Source organism: Vanellus vanellus (assembly GCF_965231255.1).
Source record: "Vanellus vanellus genome assembly, contig: HAP1_SCAFFOLD_829, whole genome shotgun sequence".
Taxonomy (NCBI): Eukaryota; Metazoa; Chordata; class Aves; order Charadriiformes; family Charadriidae; genus Vanellus; species Vanellus vanellus.
In genome coordinates this window covers 19,466-33,725 of record NW_028128033.1, presented here as the reverse complement: position 1 = coordinate 33,725, position 14,260 = coordinate 19,466, and the positions used below count along the sequence as shown (strand labels likewise).

Genomic DNA, 14,260 nt, shown 5'->3' with positions numbered 1-14,260 from the left:
GGTGTTGCTGCTGCCAGTTACTCGGCGGGGATGTCCCGCCCGCAGGGGCGGGGCGGGGCGGGGCGGGGATCGCGAGGAGCGGCATCGATGCACTCGGCTGTTCGACTCGGCCCCAGCGCTCGGAGCTCGGCCCCGCGCCCTGCGCACGCCTCTCCCCGTCGCGCCCGGTGATTCCGGTAGCGCCGCGCGGTGCCGGACCCGGCCCGGCCCCGCTCCCGGGAGCCCACAGCCCCACCCCTCCCCCCGGCCCGGCCACGCTCCCGCTCCCGGGACCTCCCGCCCCCGGGAGACCCTCCGGGCACGTCCATCCCGGTTCCCCCTCCCCCCCCTTCCCGGGTCCCCCTGGTGCCCCGGCATCGCCCCCGGGGACCCTTCCGCCCGCCCTTCCTCCCCGCCGGTACGGCCAGGCCCCGGCACCCGCCCCCTCTCTCCCCAGGATCCCGCAGGGCCCCTTCCCCGGTTCCCCCGGTCCTTAGGCACTCCCCTCCCCCGGTGCCGGTGCCCATGGAGTCGCAGTGCGATTACTTCATGTACTTCCCGGCGGTGCCGTTCGTGGCCCGGGAGCTGCTGTCGGGGGAACCGGGTCGGTACCGGGCGCTTCCCCGCCGTAACCACCTCTACCTGGGCGAGACCGTACGGTTCCTTCTGGTGCTCCGCTGCCGCCCCGGCGGCGGCGGCAGCGGGCCGGGCCGGCCGCCCTGGGCCGAGCTGGCTGCCTCGTTGGCCGCCCTGGCCAGCGTCAGCCCCGGTGGCACAGAGACCGGCGGGGACCGGGATGGGGACGGGGACGTGGACGGCACCGGGGACACCACCGGGAACGGGGCATCGCCAGAGCCCACCGTCTTCCGGGACTGCCGGGCTCTGCTGACGCACAGCCAGGGCTCCCCAGGGCGCCCCGCTGCCGGGGTGGGTGACGGGGACTTGGTGGGGGTTTGGGGGGGGATATGGGGACAAAGGGGGGTGTGTGTGTGTGTGGGACAGGAGGATTTGGGGGGGACGAGGGGATGGGGGAAGCAAGGGAGGGCTGTGGGGACAGAGGGGGATGGGGGGACGAAGATATGGGACAGGGAAGGGCACGGGGGATGTGAAAGGGGGATGGGGCCAAGGGCCACCATGGTGCTGAGGCTCTCTGTGTCCCCAGATACCGGTGGAGGACCCCATCGTGTCCACGGACGAGGTCATCTTCCCACTGACCATCTCCCTCGACAAGCTGCCGCCTGGCACCGTCAAAGCCAAGGTGAGGCCGAGGAGGGGACGGAAGGGGACCTTGGGGACAGCGTGAGGACCTCAAGGATGGGAGAGGACCTCAGAGACAATGTAGGGATTTTGGGGACAGCATGGAGACCCCAAGAGCAGGAGGGGACCTTGGGGACGATATGCAGCTACCAGGGGCAGGGTCTTGGGGACAGTGTGGGACCACAGAACTGGCACAGAGATCTACCCCTGGTGCCCCTTTCTGGGTCCATCGAGGGCAAGGTGGAATCTGGGGCCTTGGTCACAATGTGGGGACTTTGAGGACAGCATCGTGGCACGGGGTGGGGAGCAGGAGCCAGCTCTGCTCCCCCCTCTCCGGGTCCACGAAATCCACTTGGGACAGGTGTGGGGGGACGGGAAGAGCTGTGAAGAAAGAGTGGGAGCTCGGGGCTGGACCGGGGCCAGCTGTGACCTGGTGTCTCCTGCTGTCCCCAGATAGTGGTGACAGTGTGGAAAAGGGACACGGAGCCGCCTGAGCTGCAGGAGGGTGGTGGGTACCTAAGCCTGCTGCAGACCCGGGCGCCTGCGCACGTCTTCCGCCAGGAGCAGGGGGCCTTCAAGGCGCAGGGTAGGAGCATCCCTGCATCCCCTCTCCCTCCCCACGTCCCCATGGTGTCCTGTGTCCCCATGTCCTGTGTCCCCTGAGTGCTGTCTCTCTGCAGTGAGCACCCTGCTGACAGTGCTGCCCCCGCCTGTGGTGCGATGCCGCCAGCTCACTGTGTCCGGGAAGTACCTCACTGTGCTCAAAGGTGAGGGGCACAGCATGGTGGCACGGGGACAGGGGTCTCAGAGGTGACTGTCACGGGGACAGGGATCTCAGAGGTGACTGTCATGGGGACGGGGGTCTCAGAGGTGACTGTTGTGGGGACAGGCATCCCAGGGTGGCGGGGACAGGGGTGGCATCTGTGGGGCGGCCGTGACAGAGTGGAGGATGTGGGGCAGGGGAGGATGAGACATGGGCTGGTTGGGGCCCACGACTGTCCCCTGATGTCCCGGTCCCCCAGTGCTCAATGGCTGGTCCCAGGAGGAGATCTCGCTCTGGGACGTGCAGATCCTGCCCAACTTCAACGCCAGTTACTTGCCTGTCATGCCTGACGGCTCCGTGCTGCTGGTCGATGATGTCTGGTAAGTGCTGGGACAGTCGGGGCACTGTCCCTGGGGTTGGGGGGGCACGGCCATGCCATCTCCCACACCCCCGCCCTCCCCCTGCCCCCAATGGGGGACCATCCTTAGGATGGGGCCGTGCCATGTCCCTTGTCCCACCCTGGGGGGCACTGCCACTGTCACTGATCTGTCCCCATGCCTTGTCCCGCAGCCACCACTCGGGCGAGGTGCCTATGGGCGCCTTCTGCCGCGTGGCGGGAGCCGGCTCGGCTTGTCCCTGTGCCCTCAGCGCCCTTGAGGAGCACAACTTCCTCTTCCAGCTCCAGGCACCCGAGAGGCCCCCCGAGGACGCCAAGGAGGTGAGGGGACACCGGGGGGGGGGGACCCTCGGGGCTGGGGCGGTGCCAGGCATCGGGGGGACACTGGGCTACACGCTAGGCAGGGACTGTCCTAGTCAGGAGATGTTGTCTGGGCCAGGATCAGGGGCCACCGTCCCAGTTGGTGGCCTGGGGGATGCTGTCCTTCTCCGGGGGTCCTTGTCCTGCCCTGAGGGCAGCAGAGACCACCCTGGCCAGGATGTGGGGCCACCGTCCTTGCTGTGGGGGACCATCCTTGTTGGGCCCCAGGGTGTTTGTCCTTGCCATGGAGCTGAGGGGGATGTGGGGATGTTGGGGACTGTCCTTGCTAGAAGTAGTGGTGACAGTGGCATCTCTGACCCGTTTTCCCTCCCACCCAGGGCTTGGAGGTCCCACTGGTGGCCGTGATCCAGTGGTCAACGCCAAAACTGCCCTTCACCAGCAGCATCTACACGCATTACCGGTGAGAGCCGCCTTGAGGGTCCTTGATGTGCCCTGTCCTCAAGTGGGGAGGGACCCCCAGGTCCTCCTACCCCAAGTAAGGGGACCCAGAGATATCCCTGCCCCTGCTCGTGCCATTAACCTCGTGTCCTGGGGCTGCCACATGGCTGTTTCCCATGTCCCTGTCCCCCACATTCTCAGGGCTCTGTGGGTCTGTCCCACCTTTCTAATGCCATGTCCCCCGGGCTCCCGGTGGCCGTCCTCATGTCACTACAACCCCTCCTGCCATCCCCAGGTTGCCGAGCATCCGTCTGGAGCGGCCACGCTTCGTGATGACGGCTGCCTGTGAGTCCCCGGTGCGGGCCAGGCAGCGCTTCACTGTCACCTACACGCTGCTCAACGACCTCCAGGACTTCCTGGCCGTACGCCTCGTCTGGACACCTGAGACCGCCACGGCCGGTGGGGACAGAGGGGACGGGACCCAGCAGGGGACCGAGAGGGTGGAGAGGGGATCAGAGGAGCTGGGGGTGCCTCTGGGTGCAGCTAAGAGGGGACAGATGAGGATGAGGGAAGAGGAGGATGGGATGGGACAGTCGTAGCCAGGAGGTGCTGGAGGTGGCCGGGCAGGGGCCGGCAGTCCCGTCCCCATCCCCGCCACGCCGATGGTCCCTGCAGGGAAGAAGCTGTCTGGGGAGGAACGCCGGGCCACGCAGGCAGCGCTGGACGCCATTGTCTGCCACACGCCACTCAACAACCTCGGATACTCGCGCAAGGGCAGCGCCCTCACAATTCGCGTGGCCTTCCAGGCACTGCGGGCTGGCCTCTTCGAGGTGAGGCCACCCGTTGGTGGGGTCCCCGGGGCCACCCCGGAGTGTCGCTGATGCCCAGCATCGTTGTGTGTCCTTGTCTGTCCTCAGCTGTCCCAGCACATGAAGCTGAAGCTGCAGTTCACGGCCAGTGTGGCCAACCCACCGCCTGAGGCTCGGCCCGTGTCACGCAAGAGCAGCCCCAGCAGCCCGGCCGTGCGGGACCTGGTGGAGCGGCACCAGGCTGGGCTGGGCCGGTCCCAGTCCTTCTCCCACCAGCAGCCATCCCGCAGCCACCTCATGAGGTACAGGGCGGGGAACAGGGGGGACCTGGGAGAGAGGGACACGTGGGACGGAGGAGTTGGAAGGGACACGTGGAGCGAGAGGGGCAGGACGGTGGGATCAGAGCAGGGCTTGTTGAGGGGGGTGGGTGGGTCACGCAGAAGGGTTACATCATGTTAGGGGACAGGGCTGGGGCACAGCTGGGAAGGGGAGGACACCCAGGACAAGGGTGGATGTGGTTGGGGGGGGCAGCTGGGGTGATGGGGACACCTGGGACAGTGAAGAGACCGGGGCCGGGGGGGACGGACATGGGACAGGAGACAGCTCCAGGGGGACAACACAGGAACACAGGGAGGGGACAGCCAGCCATCCCCATGGGGACGTGGGAAAGGGACACAGGGCAGCTCCCCTTTGCCTCTCCATGCCCCAGGTCAGGCAGTGTGATGGAGCGACGTGCCATCACCCCACCAGTGGGGTCTCCCGTGGGGCGTCCCCTCTACCTGCCCCCTGAGAAGACGGTGCTGTCCCTGGACAAGATTGCCAAGCGAGAGTGCAAGGTGCTGGTTGTGGAGCCCGTCAAGTAATGGGGGACCCTGGGGACAACAGGGATGGATGAATCCTGCTGCGTCCTGGAGACTGCGCTGGAAGGGGAAAAGCTTGGGTTGTGGGGTGGGGGTGGAATGGGACACAGGGGTTGGGGAGGCGGCTGTGTCCCTGCATCCCCAGGGGATGAACCTGCTGCTTCACTGGGACTGGACTGGAATGTGCCGCGGGGGGGCCAATGGGGACAGGGCTCTGTCCCCAGCCTGGGGGTGACAATGCTTTGGGGGTGGCACAGGGGAAGCAGGGGCGGGACGTCCTGTGGCTGGCCCCAGCTCTGTTTACACCCCTTCAGCTTCCTGTGTTGCCTTGAATTTGGCTGCTTACGGTGGGGGGGGGGGAACAAGGGACCAGGACCTGTCCTGGAGCCACAGGGGTACACTGGGACCTGTCCCCAGGGCACTGAGCCCACTGCCAACCCCTGTACCCCGCTGGGGACGGGGGACATTTCCATGCCTCCAGATGTGGGTGGCACCTCTGCTCCCTGTTATTTATTTGTTGCCGACCATCTGCGTGTGCCAATAAAGCACTGGCCTGGACACGGGGATGTGTCTGTCACTGAGGGGGTGGCAGGGGGATGCTGGGGTGGCGTGGGGTGTCGCAGGGAGCCTCTCTGATGTCAGGGCCCTATCTCACCCATTTTCCCCGCAAAGAAGCCGGATGGGGGGGGACCAGGACATAATTTATTGCCTCATCAGAGGGATGTGCATGGGGGACAGTGACAGTACAGGGACCCGAGGCACGCAGGGGACACCGTGTGGCCTTGGGGACTGCAGGGACGTGGAGGACCAGTCCGCAAGGCCCTTGAGGTGACTGGGACGCAACCGGGTGGTGCTGCAGGGCCCAGGGGCTGGCAGGGACGGGGGAGCCGGCCCGCCCCATGTCCCGCCAAGGCCGCGGGGATGAGGGGGATCGTCCCCTGGCTTGGTGACAGTGGGGACGTGTCTCAGACGGCAATGGGCTCCTGGACGTGGTTCTGCCGCTTCACCACGAAGAGCTTCTGTCCAGAGATGGTGACGAGGAGGGAGTGTTCCCCAAACACCACTGTGGGGACAGGGTGAGCACAGGGCCAGAGCCACCAGGGCCACCGCCAGCACTCCAAGGACACCGGGGGCACCGCCACCCCGGGGATGGGGAGAGCATGGGGCTACCGACACTCTGGGGACACCGACATGGGGACAGCATGGTGGTCGGGGCTGTCCTGGGCACAGTGGGGCCACCAGCACAGGGGTAGCATGAGGGTCACAGCTGCTCTATGGACAGCAGGGTCACCACAACGGGGAGATAACTTAGGGTCACCCCTAAACCATCGGGGACAGAAGTGCCACCTCCACCCCCCTGGGGAAAGTGCAGTGGTCACAGCCACCTGCGGGATGGCTGGGCCACTGGCACCACCCTGGGGACAGTTTGGGGACACTGTCTGGACCCTGGGGGCGGTGGGGGCGGTGTGTGGTGGGGTTAGGGGCAGCCTATGTGTACCTGAGAGGCGCTTGAAGGGGGGGTCCTGGCCACGCTGGAGCCTCAGCCCACAGGCTGTGGCCACCAGCTCCGAGAGGATGGCGGCTGTGTGCTCATCGTTCTCCAGGTCACCTGACGACTTGGGGGGCGGAAGGGGACACAGGGGACGGTGTCAGTGGGACCCGCTTGTCTGCCCCCCCCCGGATATCCAGGTACCCCTTCACTCTCCCCACCCCTCAGTATCCTGATACCCCTTCCTGCCCTCCCCGGACCCCGGTGCCTCCCCCCCGGTATCCGGGTACCCCACCTCCCCGCCCCCCCTCGGTATCCGGGTACCCCTTCACCCGCTCCCCTTTCCCCCCGGTATGCAGGTGCCCCTTCATGCCCTCCCCGGACACCGGTGTCGTCCCCCGCCCCCCCCCCGCGGTATCTGCGTACCCCTTCTCCCCCCGCCCCGGTGTCCGTCCTGCTCCCCCCCGGTATCCACACACCCCTTTTTCCCCCCCGGCCGTGTCCACCCTCCCCTCGGTATCCGGCTACTCCCCTCCCGGTGCCCCCCCGCGCCCTCACCGCCAGCACGGCCCCGTCGCTGATCACCAGGTACCCCAGTTGGTCCGGGATGCGCTCCAGCCCCTGCGTCAGCGCCGTGGTCTGGGGGCGGGGGGACTCGTCAGCCCCGCCAGTTCTCCCCCAGCGCCCCCGCTTCCGGTCACCCCCGGGTTCCCGCAGCCCCAAGAGTCCCCTCGGATCTCCCCCCCAGCCCATCTTCCCCATCGCGGTTCCTCCATCCCGGTATGTCCCAACGCCCTCCCCCGCCAACGCTCACCATGGCGCCGTCCTGTCAGGTGACTGTCCCGCCCCGCCCCACCCCCCCCATTGGCGGAGCGTTCCACCTGTCATCGGCTTCCCTCTGCGCGCCTATCCGCCAATGGGAGCCGGCTGGAAAAGCACGTGGGGAGGAAGGAGGGCGTGGCCTGGGCGCGTTGGGGACATAAATCATGTCTGTATTTGCATAGAGGGAGGAGCCTGCCGCGGGGGACGATGGGTCCCCGCCTCTACAGAATCCGTCCTCCTCGGGGGCCACGCCGCTTCTTATTTGTCCCGCCGCGGCAGGGCGGGCCTGGCGTCCCGGGGAGGGCGGAGCGTTGCACTCTATCGGCCGGCAGTCCTCCAGCATACCGGAAGTGCCCGTCAGCCCTCCGGAAGTCGCACTCTATGGGCCGGCAGTCCTCCAGCATACCGGAAGTGCCCGTCAGCCCTCCGGAAGTCGCACTCTATGGGCCGGCAGTCCTCCAGCACACCGGAAGTGCCCGTCAGTCCTCCGAAGTCGCACTCTTTGGGTCAACAGTCCTCCAGCGCCTGGAATTCCCTGTCACTTCCAGTGTTTTGTATCTCCTGTTATGCAGTTCAGTGTCTGTATTTTTCATTTTTTTTCCTGTCTATCCTGTACACCTTTGCTTTTTAAATTTTCTATGTCTACTTTTATCAAGCTGCCATCCCTATTTTTAAATTCTTTCCTGCCTGCCATGAACTGCATTGCTTTTAAAATTTTCTTCCCTTGTCTGTTTTTATCCAGTTTGCCATCTTTATTTTTTAATTCATTCTACTCTGTCCCGTACCCTATCGCTTTTAGGATTTTATATCTATGGCTCTGTATATTTAGGGGGTTGTGCTATTTTAAAATTTTTTCATCTCTTAATTGTGGCAGCACTTTGGAACTCGAGGCAGATAGCAGCATCACAGACGGGCCTGCGAAGCAGTGAACAAGTCTGAGAAACAATTAATGAAGACATAATAAGAAGTAGAACTGGATCTCAGCCAGACTATAGCAGGAGTTCAAAAGTACACAGCTCTGTGTGTGTGTATGGGAAAAGAGCACGACCAGAACACTGGTTGTGCGTGATTGGATGTTGTGAGGAACAAAGAGTGCGAAGTACGTGAACAACCTGTTTGGCTGCATAGTTGCGATCCTGTAACTACATAATAGCTGCACGTGCTAATAAACTTCGGCTTGGTTCACAACACTGAGTCCGTGCTATTCAGCCCGCTGCACTTAATGTCTTCACTTCTGAATGTTTGTTCCTATATATACTTTTAAGTATTTTTCCATCCCTATTACTTACTTTTTCCCCTGACTGTCCTCTGCCTACAAAATTTTCTTTCTACGTCTCTTTTCTCAAGATACCTAACCCTATTTTTTATTATTTCCTGTCCTTCCTGTGTCATGTTGCTTTTAATTTTTTTTGCATATCTACTTTTATCCAGCTCGTTGTCTTTATTTTTTCTTCATTCTAGTCTGTGCTGTACCCTGTCAATCTTTAAATTTCGTTTCTATGTCTTTGTTTATTTAGTCTGCTGTGCCTGATTTTTATTATCTTTTTTCCTTTATTCCCTTAACCTTGTTGCTTGCTTTTTTTTTTTTTTTCACTACGTCTGCTTTTACCCAGTTCCTAGATGCCCTACTGAGATTCTGAGGCACCCGCTGTGGCTCCAAGCCTTCTTTTCTTAGCCTGCCCCCTCCTAATGCCTCTACTCTGTATAGTCATGCGTTCCGAGTCCTTTCTCGTACTCCACAGTGCTCTTAGAGCGCTATACCTTCCTTTTGGTAGTATTTTTTTGTGCTCTTCAGAGCACCCTTAGCTTACTGTTTGCCTTCATTCTGCCCCCAGCCCCCTGACAATATCTGTACTTTGTTGAAATCCCCTTTGGAGTTTCTCATGCTTATTTTTGAGGGTTCTTTGAGCTCTCAGGCCTCGTGGGACTCCTTTGCTCCCCATGCCGAGCTCTCGTGACACAACCGCTACATCCCGGAGTCCCATTTTAGCTTTTCCCCTCAGAACCCTTCCCAGTCCCCATCTGTTACTCTGGCCCGTCTTTTTGTCCTCTCACAACTTTGGCGCACCTCCAGTCAGTCCCTGGGTCCCTAAGGACATCTGTACTTTGCTCAATTCCCTTTTGAGCTCGTTGCACCTCCCCATCTCCTTTGGTCTCTCTGGCCCCTTTGGGACCTTTCTAATTCCTCTGACCGCGTCTCTTGTTCTGACAGAACCTTTTCCGAAGCCATCTGCATGCTCCAGAGCCACCTGTTTGGTGTCTGTCTTATGTATGTTTCTATATCGTATCCGGTACCCTAAAGATGCCTATCGTTGGCTGAGATCTCCTCTTAGAAAGCCCTCATCTATTTTTATAGACATATTTCCCGTGGTGGTTTTGGTTGTCTTTTGCAATTTATTTTTGTTTTACGTACTCAGGTGTTACTTAGAATGCTTCATACCATTTCTGATACTTTTGTTGAATTTCCACATGTGTTGGTGCTTTCTGTCCTCTCGGACTCATCTAGTTCCGTTAACGGTATCGGTCAAGGAGAGATCACGTAGGGCTCTAAATTGTCAGCACTTTACAGTAAATAACGTACGGTACAAGCAGAGATATTTTTGAGAAGGTTTTCTCACGGGATCTAGTTCCGCTTTCTCGTTCAGTCCTATCCAGAACATAATTCGGGCAGAAGGTAGGTAGTACGCACGGTCCCGCTAAAAGTAAAGTATGACCCCAAAGCTTTGTATTTTGTTTGAAAAGAAACTAAAGCACATAAATTTTGATGATAATATCATTATTACATTTAACTAGTTTCTTTTAGGGCTTAATATGATGTCTAAGTCTTTCTATCTACGCAATGGAACAATTAAGTCGAATTACTTAACCGGTCATGTTGCTGACGCAATCGCTGCAGTCACGGTAGAAAAGCAGATATCGGCCTTTCTTGTAAGCGCCACTTTCCCTGTTCAGTCCCTCACGTTCTGCAAACCTAAGGCTAATGAGAAAAGGAGCTGCTACCCCTGCGGCGGCCTTTATGGCTTCTACTGGTCCGTCCCACCCCTTCCCGGGGGGTTGTGGGACAGTTGGCAGGCGGGGCCTGGGGTATATGAGCCACAGCCGCTGCTGAGTGAGCTCATTCTGCTGTTGGGTGTCTCCGGTGTAGATCATTTGCCAATCCTGCAGCCAAATGCAGTTTTGGAGCCGGCTCAGCTGTTTGGGCTGGTGTGTTTTCACATTTAGAGAAAGAGACCTCATCAGTTCTAGGAAAGTCCTTCCAGATCCGTTAAGGTTCAGCAGCATATTTAATAGAATATAAATTTGTGGGGGGTTTTGTTTGGTTGTTTTGTTTTTTTTTTTTTGTTTTTTTTTTTTTTTTTTAGGTCAGTAGTTTTGTATTGAGCATTCAGGGATTGTAAAGCGGTTTAATAGTATGTATTTCTTTTTTTTTTTCCAGGTGCACTGCATTTTCCTAGAATTCCTGACTTAATTGGAGATGGAACTTTGTGGTTTTTTCTCACCAGTTTTGTTGCATACAGTGTAAGTTGCTAATATAAACTTTCTTAATAGGACCAACGATAAGATTATTTAGCGGGCGCTAGGGTGAGCATCTTCTATACATCCGTATATGAAGTGTTAGCATTTCTCAAGAAAGTAGCAGAGATTTAAGGTATAGTGGTTGTCACTGGCTTTGTGGGTCTGTAACGCAGCCCAGAGTCCGTGGGAAGAAAGGAGCTGCCTGCAGGGCACGGCTCGGAAGAGCGGCTCCCGAGGGGCAGCCGACAAGCGGGGGTTCAGAGGCTCTCATAGAGGGTGGGAGTTGTCTGGAAGAAGCGGGGTTCCTTCCCTGTCAGTTCAGGAGAAGAGAAGGGGCTTCTGAAGATTTGGGACAGGGGAAAGGGAGGCAGGTTCATCAGACTTTCTCAGATATTTTTGCAGTTGGATTTGGGTGTCAATGAGGTCTGTTCTATTGCGGTCTCCTGCGTGTGAGGTGGGCCGGGTAGTATCGAGGAGGAGCATGTGACCGGTGACTTTATCCAAGCACAATGGTAATTCTGTGTTTCTTTGGTGTCTTAGGTGCTATAATTAATTGTCGCTGCAGCCTCTAACTCTGGATTAGGCAGGGTTTTAGTTATTTATTTATTTTGCAGATGATGAAGGACCTGGTGACTGCAGGAACGTACCAGCTAGCTGTTTTTTTCCTGTTAAGTCAAGGATGGATTTGGACCCCCGGCCCTTTGAAAGATAAGTTGAAGAACAGGCACAGGAGAGGGGACAAGGGAGACAATTGTAGGAAAGGGTTTGTAAAGTTAGCGTAGGGCAGAGGGCTGTCGCGGAGCAGTCCCCTTTGGCCAGGTAAAGGGAGCGGGTTACTCTTCAGCCCGACGGTAGCGTGTACCGGGCAGGGTGGTTCCAGCCTGCGTCTGTGGTGTCGTCAGTGTGGTCTGTCTTCGGTGTCTTAGACCTTCGTTGGATCTCAATGTCAGCTTTACGCTCAAGCAGCAAGGCACGGTGCCTCAGGCAGCACCCTGGAGTCTCAAACGCCCGTACTCATCGGCGTAGTGCCAGTTGGGTGCCTCTTTTCTTGCATTAAAAGCCTAAAGCGTGGATAGGTGCGGCGTCACGGAATTGTCTGGACGGTCCTCATTTGTGGCACGGTTCCCAGCTGCGTGAGCAGCTCCGCTCTCTGGCCATCCGTTTTCAGGGCGCGGGCCTTCTGCCCCGCATCGTTACGCTCTTAGGTCTTGAAGCCCGGCTTTCTGCATGTACATCTTTGCAGTTTGGCGAGTCACTTCTTGTCACGGGTCGTGACGTTCTGCCTGTTCTCCGGGGTTTCCGTCGAGGCCCCTCACTTCACCATTACGCTCTCGCTCATCATTTTGCTCGATGACGTCTTTGGTCGAGGTGTCGTCATTCTCGCTGAGAGTTTTCTCTCATCTTTGAGGTACATTGTAGGATTTTGTGTAGCGTCAGTCTGTCCATCTGTGTGTTTGTGTGGCTGGGAGCTGCCCTGCCCGGGGGTGTCGAGTCAGGGGTAGGTGGGATAGGTGTAAGAGTCTATGTGTTAACATGTTGCTGTGTCCAGGCTGTCGGGGCCAAGGTGGTACAGTCATCTGGGATCGCGTAGCCATCAGCAGGCTGTATGGACAGCTCTTCCATTAGTGGTTTATGAGATGAGCAGCGCCATGTTGGACGTGCTGGTCAGCAGTAGTGCAGGAGTCTGCATCTCAAAGACAAAAAAGGCTGCTTTGTATGGCACTTTGAGTTTGGGATAATTTTTTTTTTATGGCAAGCTGTAGTTGGAGTCTAGATAGTATTTGTAAATGGGAACGAGACCTCTGGAATGAGGAAGCTATCGCTTCCCATCCAGGTGACTTGTTTGATGTTGTTTTTCAGATGCAGAGGGACAAGCTGTGCAGGGTGACGTAGCAGAGCCGAGCAGAGCACTATAAGAAGGCGGGTCGCCATGTGCGGCATTAGAGGAAAGATGTGACCGGTGGCTCTATGACAACATTTATGGTATCACTTTTTTAATTTGAGTCCTTGAAGCAATGAGCGATATGGGATCTGGGCACCGTGGCTGACTCAGTCCAAGTGCCCGGCAATTGGTGGGCTGAAGTATTAGTCCTTTTTCAGGCCGGTCAAGTTGTAAGGAACCTGTGCTGTTCGTGTTTTACAGGTGGGGCGCAAGACCCAAGGCGGCAACCCAAACTGACAGAGGCTGGGCCGGCAAGCTGTCAAGGTAAAGCAGCGGGAGATGGGAATTGTTATCCACAGCCTAAAGTTTCAGACTGTATCTCAGCACGTGCTGCTCTGCTTGCGTTCTTGCAGGTGCCGCACACAGGCTCAGATGGGCGATGCCTCATGCCGATGAGTGGTTCGAGCTGGCAAGGCAGTTGCGGGCCTCATCGGTGTCTAATAGCAAAGTATCACATGTCAGCTCAGTGAAGCGTTTCTCCCTCTTACTTTGCGGGCACTGTGCGGGCCGCCTTTGGGAGCGGGCGAGGGTTTGAGGCGAGCCAGGTAGTTGAGAGGAGGCACACAGGGTCAGTGACTTCTTGCGAGCGCAATGGTAATTTTGAGTCTCTCGGTCTTTTAGGTGCCACAAATGATGATCGTCTGCACAGGAGAAGAAACAGAAGGATGTCAAGGAGGATTCTTAACCTGCCTAAGTGACTCGAAGCTGGGGTGTAGAAGAACAGGTATATCATACTAATCGTTGTTTAGTCTCGCGTGCTTGACAGGCAGACCATCTGCGTTTTGATAACGTAGGCCTGCAAGAGACTCGGAAGCACCTTTCCCTCTTTCCCTTTATTCCCCCACCCCATGTTCCCCCCTTCCTTTCCCTTTCTTCCACCCTGTCGCCCCTTTCCCCCTTTGCCTTTCTTTCCCCCTGTCCAATGTCCCCTATTTCCCCTTTTGTTCTACCTCCCCTGTTCCCTCATTATCCCTTATACCCCCCACCCCCCGTGCCCTTTCTTCCCCACACTACTGTCCCCCTTTCCCCCTTCCTTTCCCCTATGCCTCCTGTTTTGCTCTTTCCCTTCATCCTTGGTACCCCCTTTAATTCTTCCCCGTTGCCCCTTTCCCCGTCCTTTCCCTCTGCCCTTTCCCCCCCGTTGCCCCGTTCCTTCTTTGTCAATGACGCTCTCCCAATGTGTTCCATGCTCCCCCTTTCTCCCTTGTTCCCCCTTTCCTTCTCCTGCATCCCCCCTTTTCCCTACCCTTCTTTCTCAGTTCCCCCTACCATCTGTGTTCCGTGTCCCCCCTTCCCCATTTCCTCACCCCCCATCACCCCTTTTCTTTCTCCATTTTTCCTCCGTCCCATTTCTCCCTTTCTTTCCCCCACTCCATCCGCTGTCCCCCTCTTTCCACCTGTCTTGTCTCTCCTGTTCCAGGTCTCCCCTCTCTCTTTCTACCTCCCTTTCTTTCTGTTTTTCCATCTTCACACCTCGCCCGCCCCCCCTTCATTGTTTCTTCCCTGCTGCTCCCCTTTCTTCTTTTTTTTTTCCCCCAGCTGTCTCCTCTTTTCTCCTTTCTTGGCTCCCCCTTTTCCCCCTCATTCCCACGTTGAACCCTCCCCCCCCACTCCTCCCCCCCTCCTCACATGGCCCTTGTGACTCGCAGGTCTTCTTGCCCGACAGT

The 14,260-nt window shown here is 58.2% G+C and overlaps 2 protein-coding genes and 1 long non-coding RNA gene across 5 annotated transcripts; 2 read left to right on the top strand and 1 right to left on the bottom strand.

Annotated features, from left to right (window-relative positions):
* The first annotated feature begins 462 nt into the window (after window positions 1–462).
* LOC309684763 (trafficking protein particle complex subunit 14-like) lies at window positions 463–5,382 on the top strand. The gene is made up of 11 exons (XM_082500632.1): window positions 463–906; window positions 1,142–1,237; window positions 1,690–1,822; window positions 1,917–2,003; window positions 2,259–2,379; window positions 2,570–2,717; window positions 3,095–3,177; window positions 3,451–3,614; window positions 3,831–3,985; window positions 4,073–4,266; window positions 4,674–5,382. The coding sequence occupies exons 1-11, from the start codon at window positions 505–507 to the stop codon at window positions 4,825–4,827; spliced, it is 1,737 nt and encodes a 578-aa protein (XP_082356758.1). The 5' UTR covers window positions 463–504; the 3' UTR covers window positions 4,828–5,382.
* Window positions 5,383–5,504: 122 nt separating this feature from the next.
* Window positions 5,505–7,165, bottom strand: LOC309684752 (ragulator complex protein LAMTOR4-like). 3 transcript variants are annotated; one of them, XM_082500617.1, is made up of 4 exons: window positions 7,128–7,163; window positions 6,872–6,952; window positions 6,323–6,440; window positions 5,505–5,887 (listed from the first exon to the last, which is right to left on the bottom strand). In XM_082500617.1, exons 1-4 carry the CDS (start codon window positions 7,128–7,130, stop codon window positions 5,790–5,792), a joined length of 300 nt encoding a protein of 99 aa, XP_082356743.1. In that variant the 5' UTR covers window positions 7,131–7,163; the 3' UTR covers window positions 5,505–5,789. The 3 variants fall into 3 exon arrangements, with proteins under 3 accessions (XP_082356743.1, XP_082356744.1, XP_082356742.1); XM_082500618.1 differs by lacking the exon at window positions 6,872–6,952 and having other exon boundaries at window positions 7,128–7,165; XM_082500616.1 differs by lacking the exon at window positions 7,128–7,163 and having other exon boundaries at window positions 6,872–7,082.
* Window positions 7,166–12,088: 4,923 nt separating this feature from the next.
* On the top strand, window positions 12,089–13,317 carry LOC309684759. Its single transcript, XR_014270337.1, has 3 exons — window positions 12,089–12,634; window positions 12,795–12,857; window positions 13,215–13,317. It is a non-coding gene; the product is annotated as an uncharacterized lncRNA (long non-coding RNA).
* The last annotated feature ends 943 nt before the right edge of the window (window positions 13,318–14,260 follow it).

Coding starts and splice junctions, on each gene's coding strand:
- LOC309684763 (XM_082500632.1), top strand. CDS start 505: ATGGAGTCGCAGTGCGATTACTTCATGTACTTCCCGGCGGTGCCGTTC. Junction 3,615..3,830: donor ACCTGAGACCGCCACGGCCG/GTGGGGACAGAG, acceptor TGGTCCCTGCAG/GGAAGAAGCTGTCTGGGGAG. Junction 4,267..4,673: donor TCCCGCAGCCACCTCATGAG/GTACAGGGCGGG, acceptor TCCATGCCCCAG/GTCAGGCAGTGTGATGGAGC.
- LOC309684752 (XM_082500616.1), bottom strand. CDS start 7,075: ATGGGGAAGATGGGCTGGGGGGGAGATCCGAGGGGACTCTTGGGGCTG. Junction 6,441..6,871: donor GCGACGGGGCCGTGCTGGCG/GTGAGGGCGCGG, acceptor CCGCCCCCCAAG/TCGTCAGGTGACCTGGAGAA. Junction 5,888..6,322: donor CCCCTTCAAGCGCCTCTCAG/GTACACATAGGC, acceptor CTGTCCCCACAG/TGGTGTTTGGGGAACACTCC.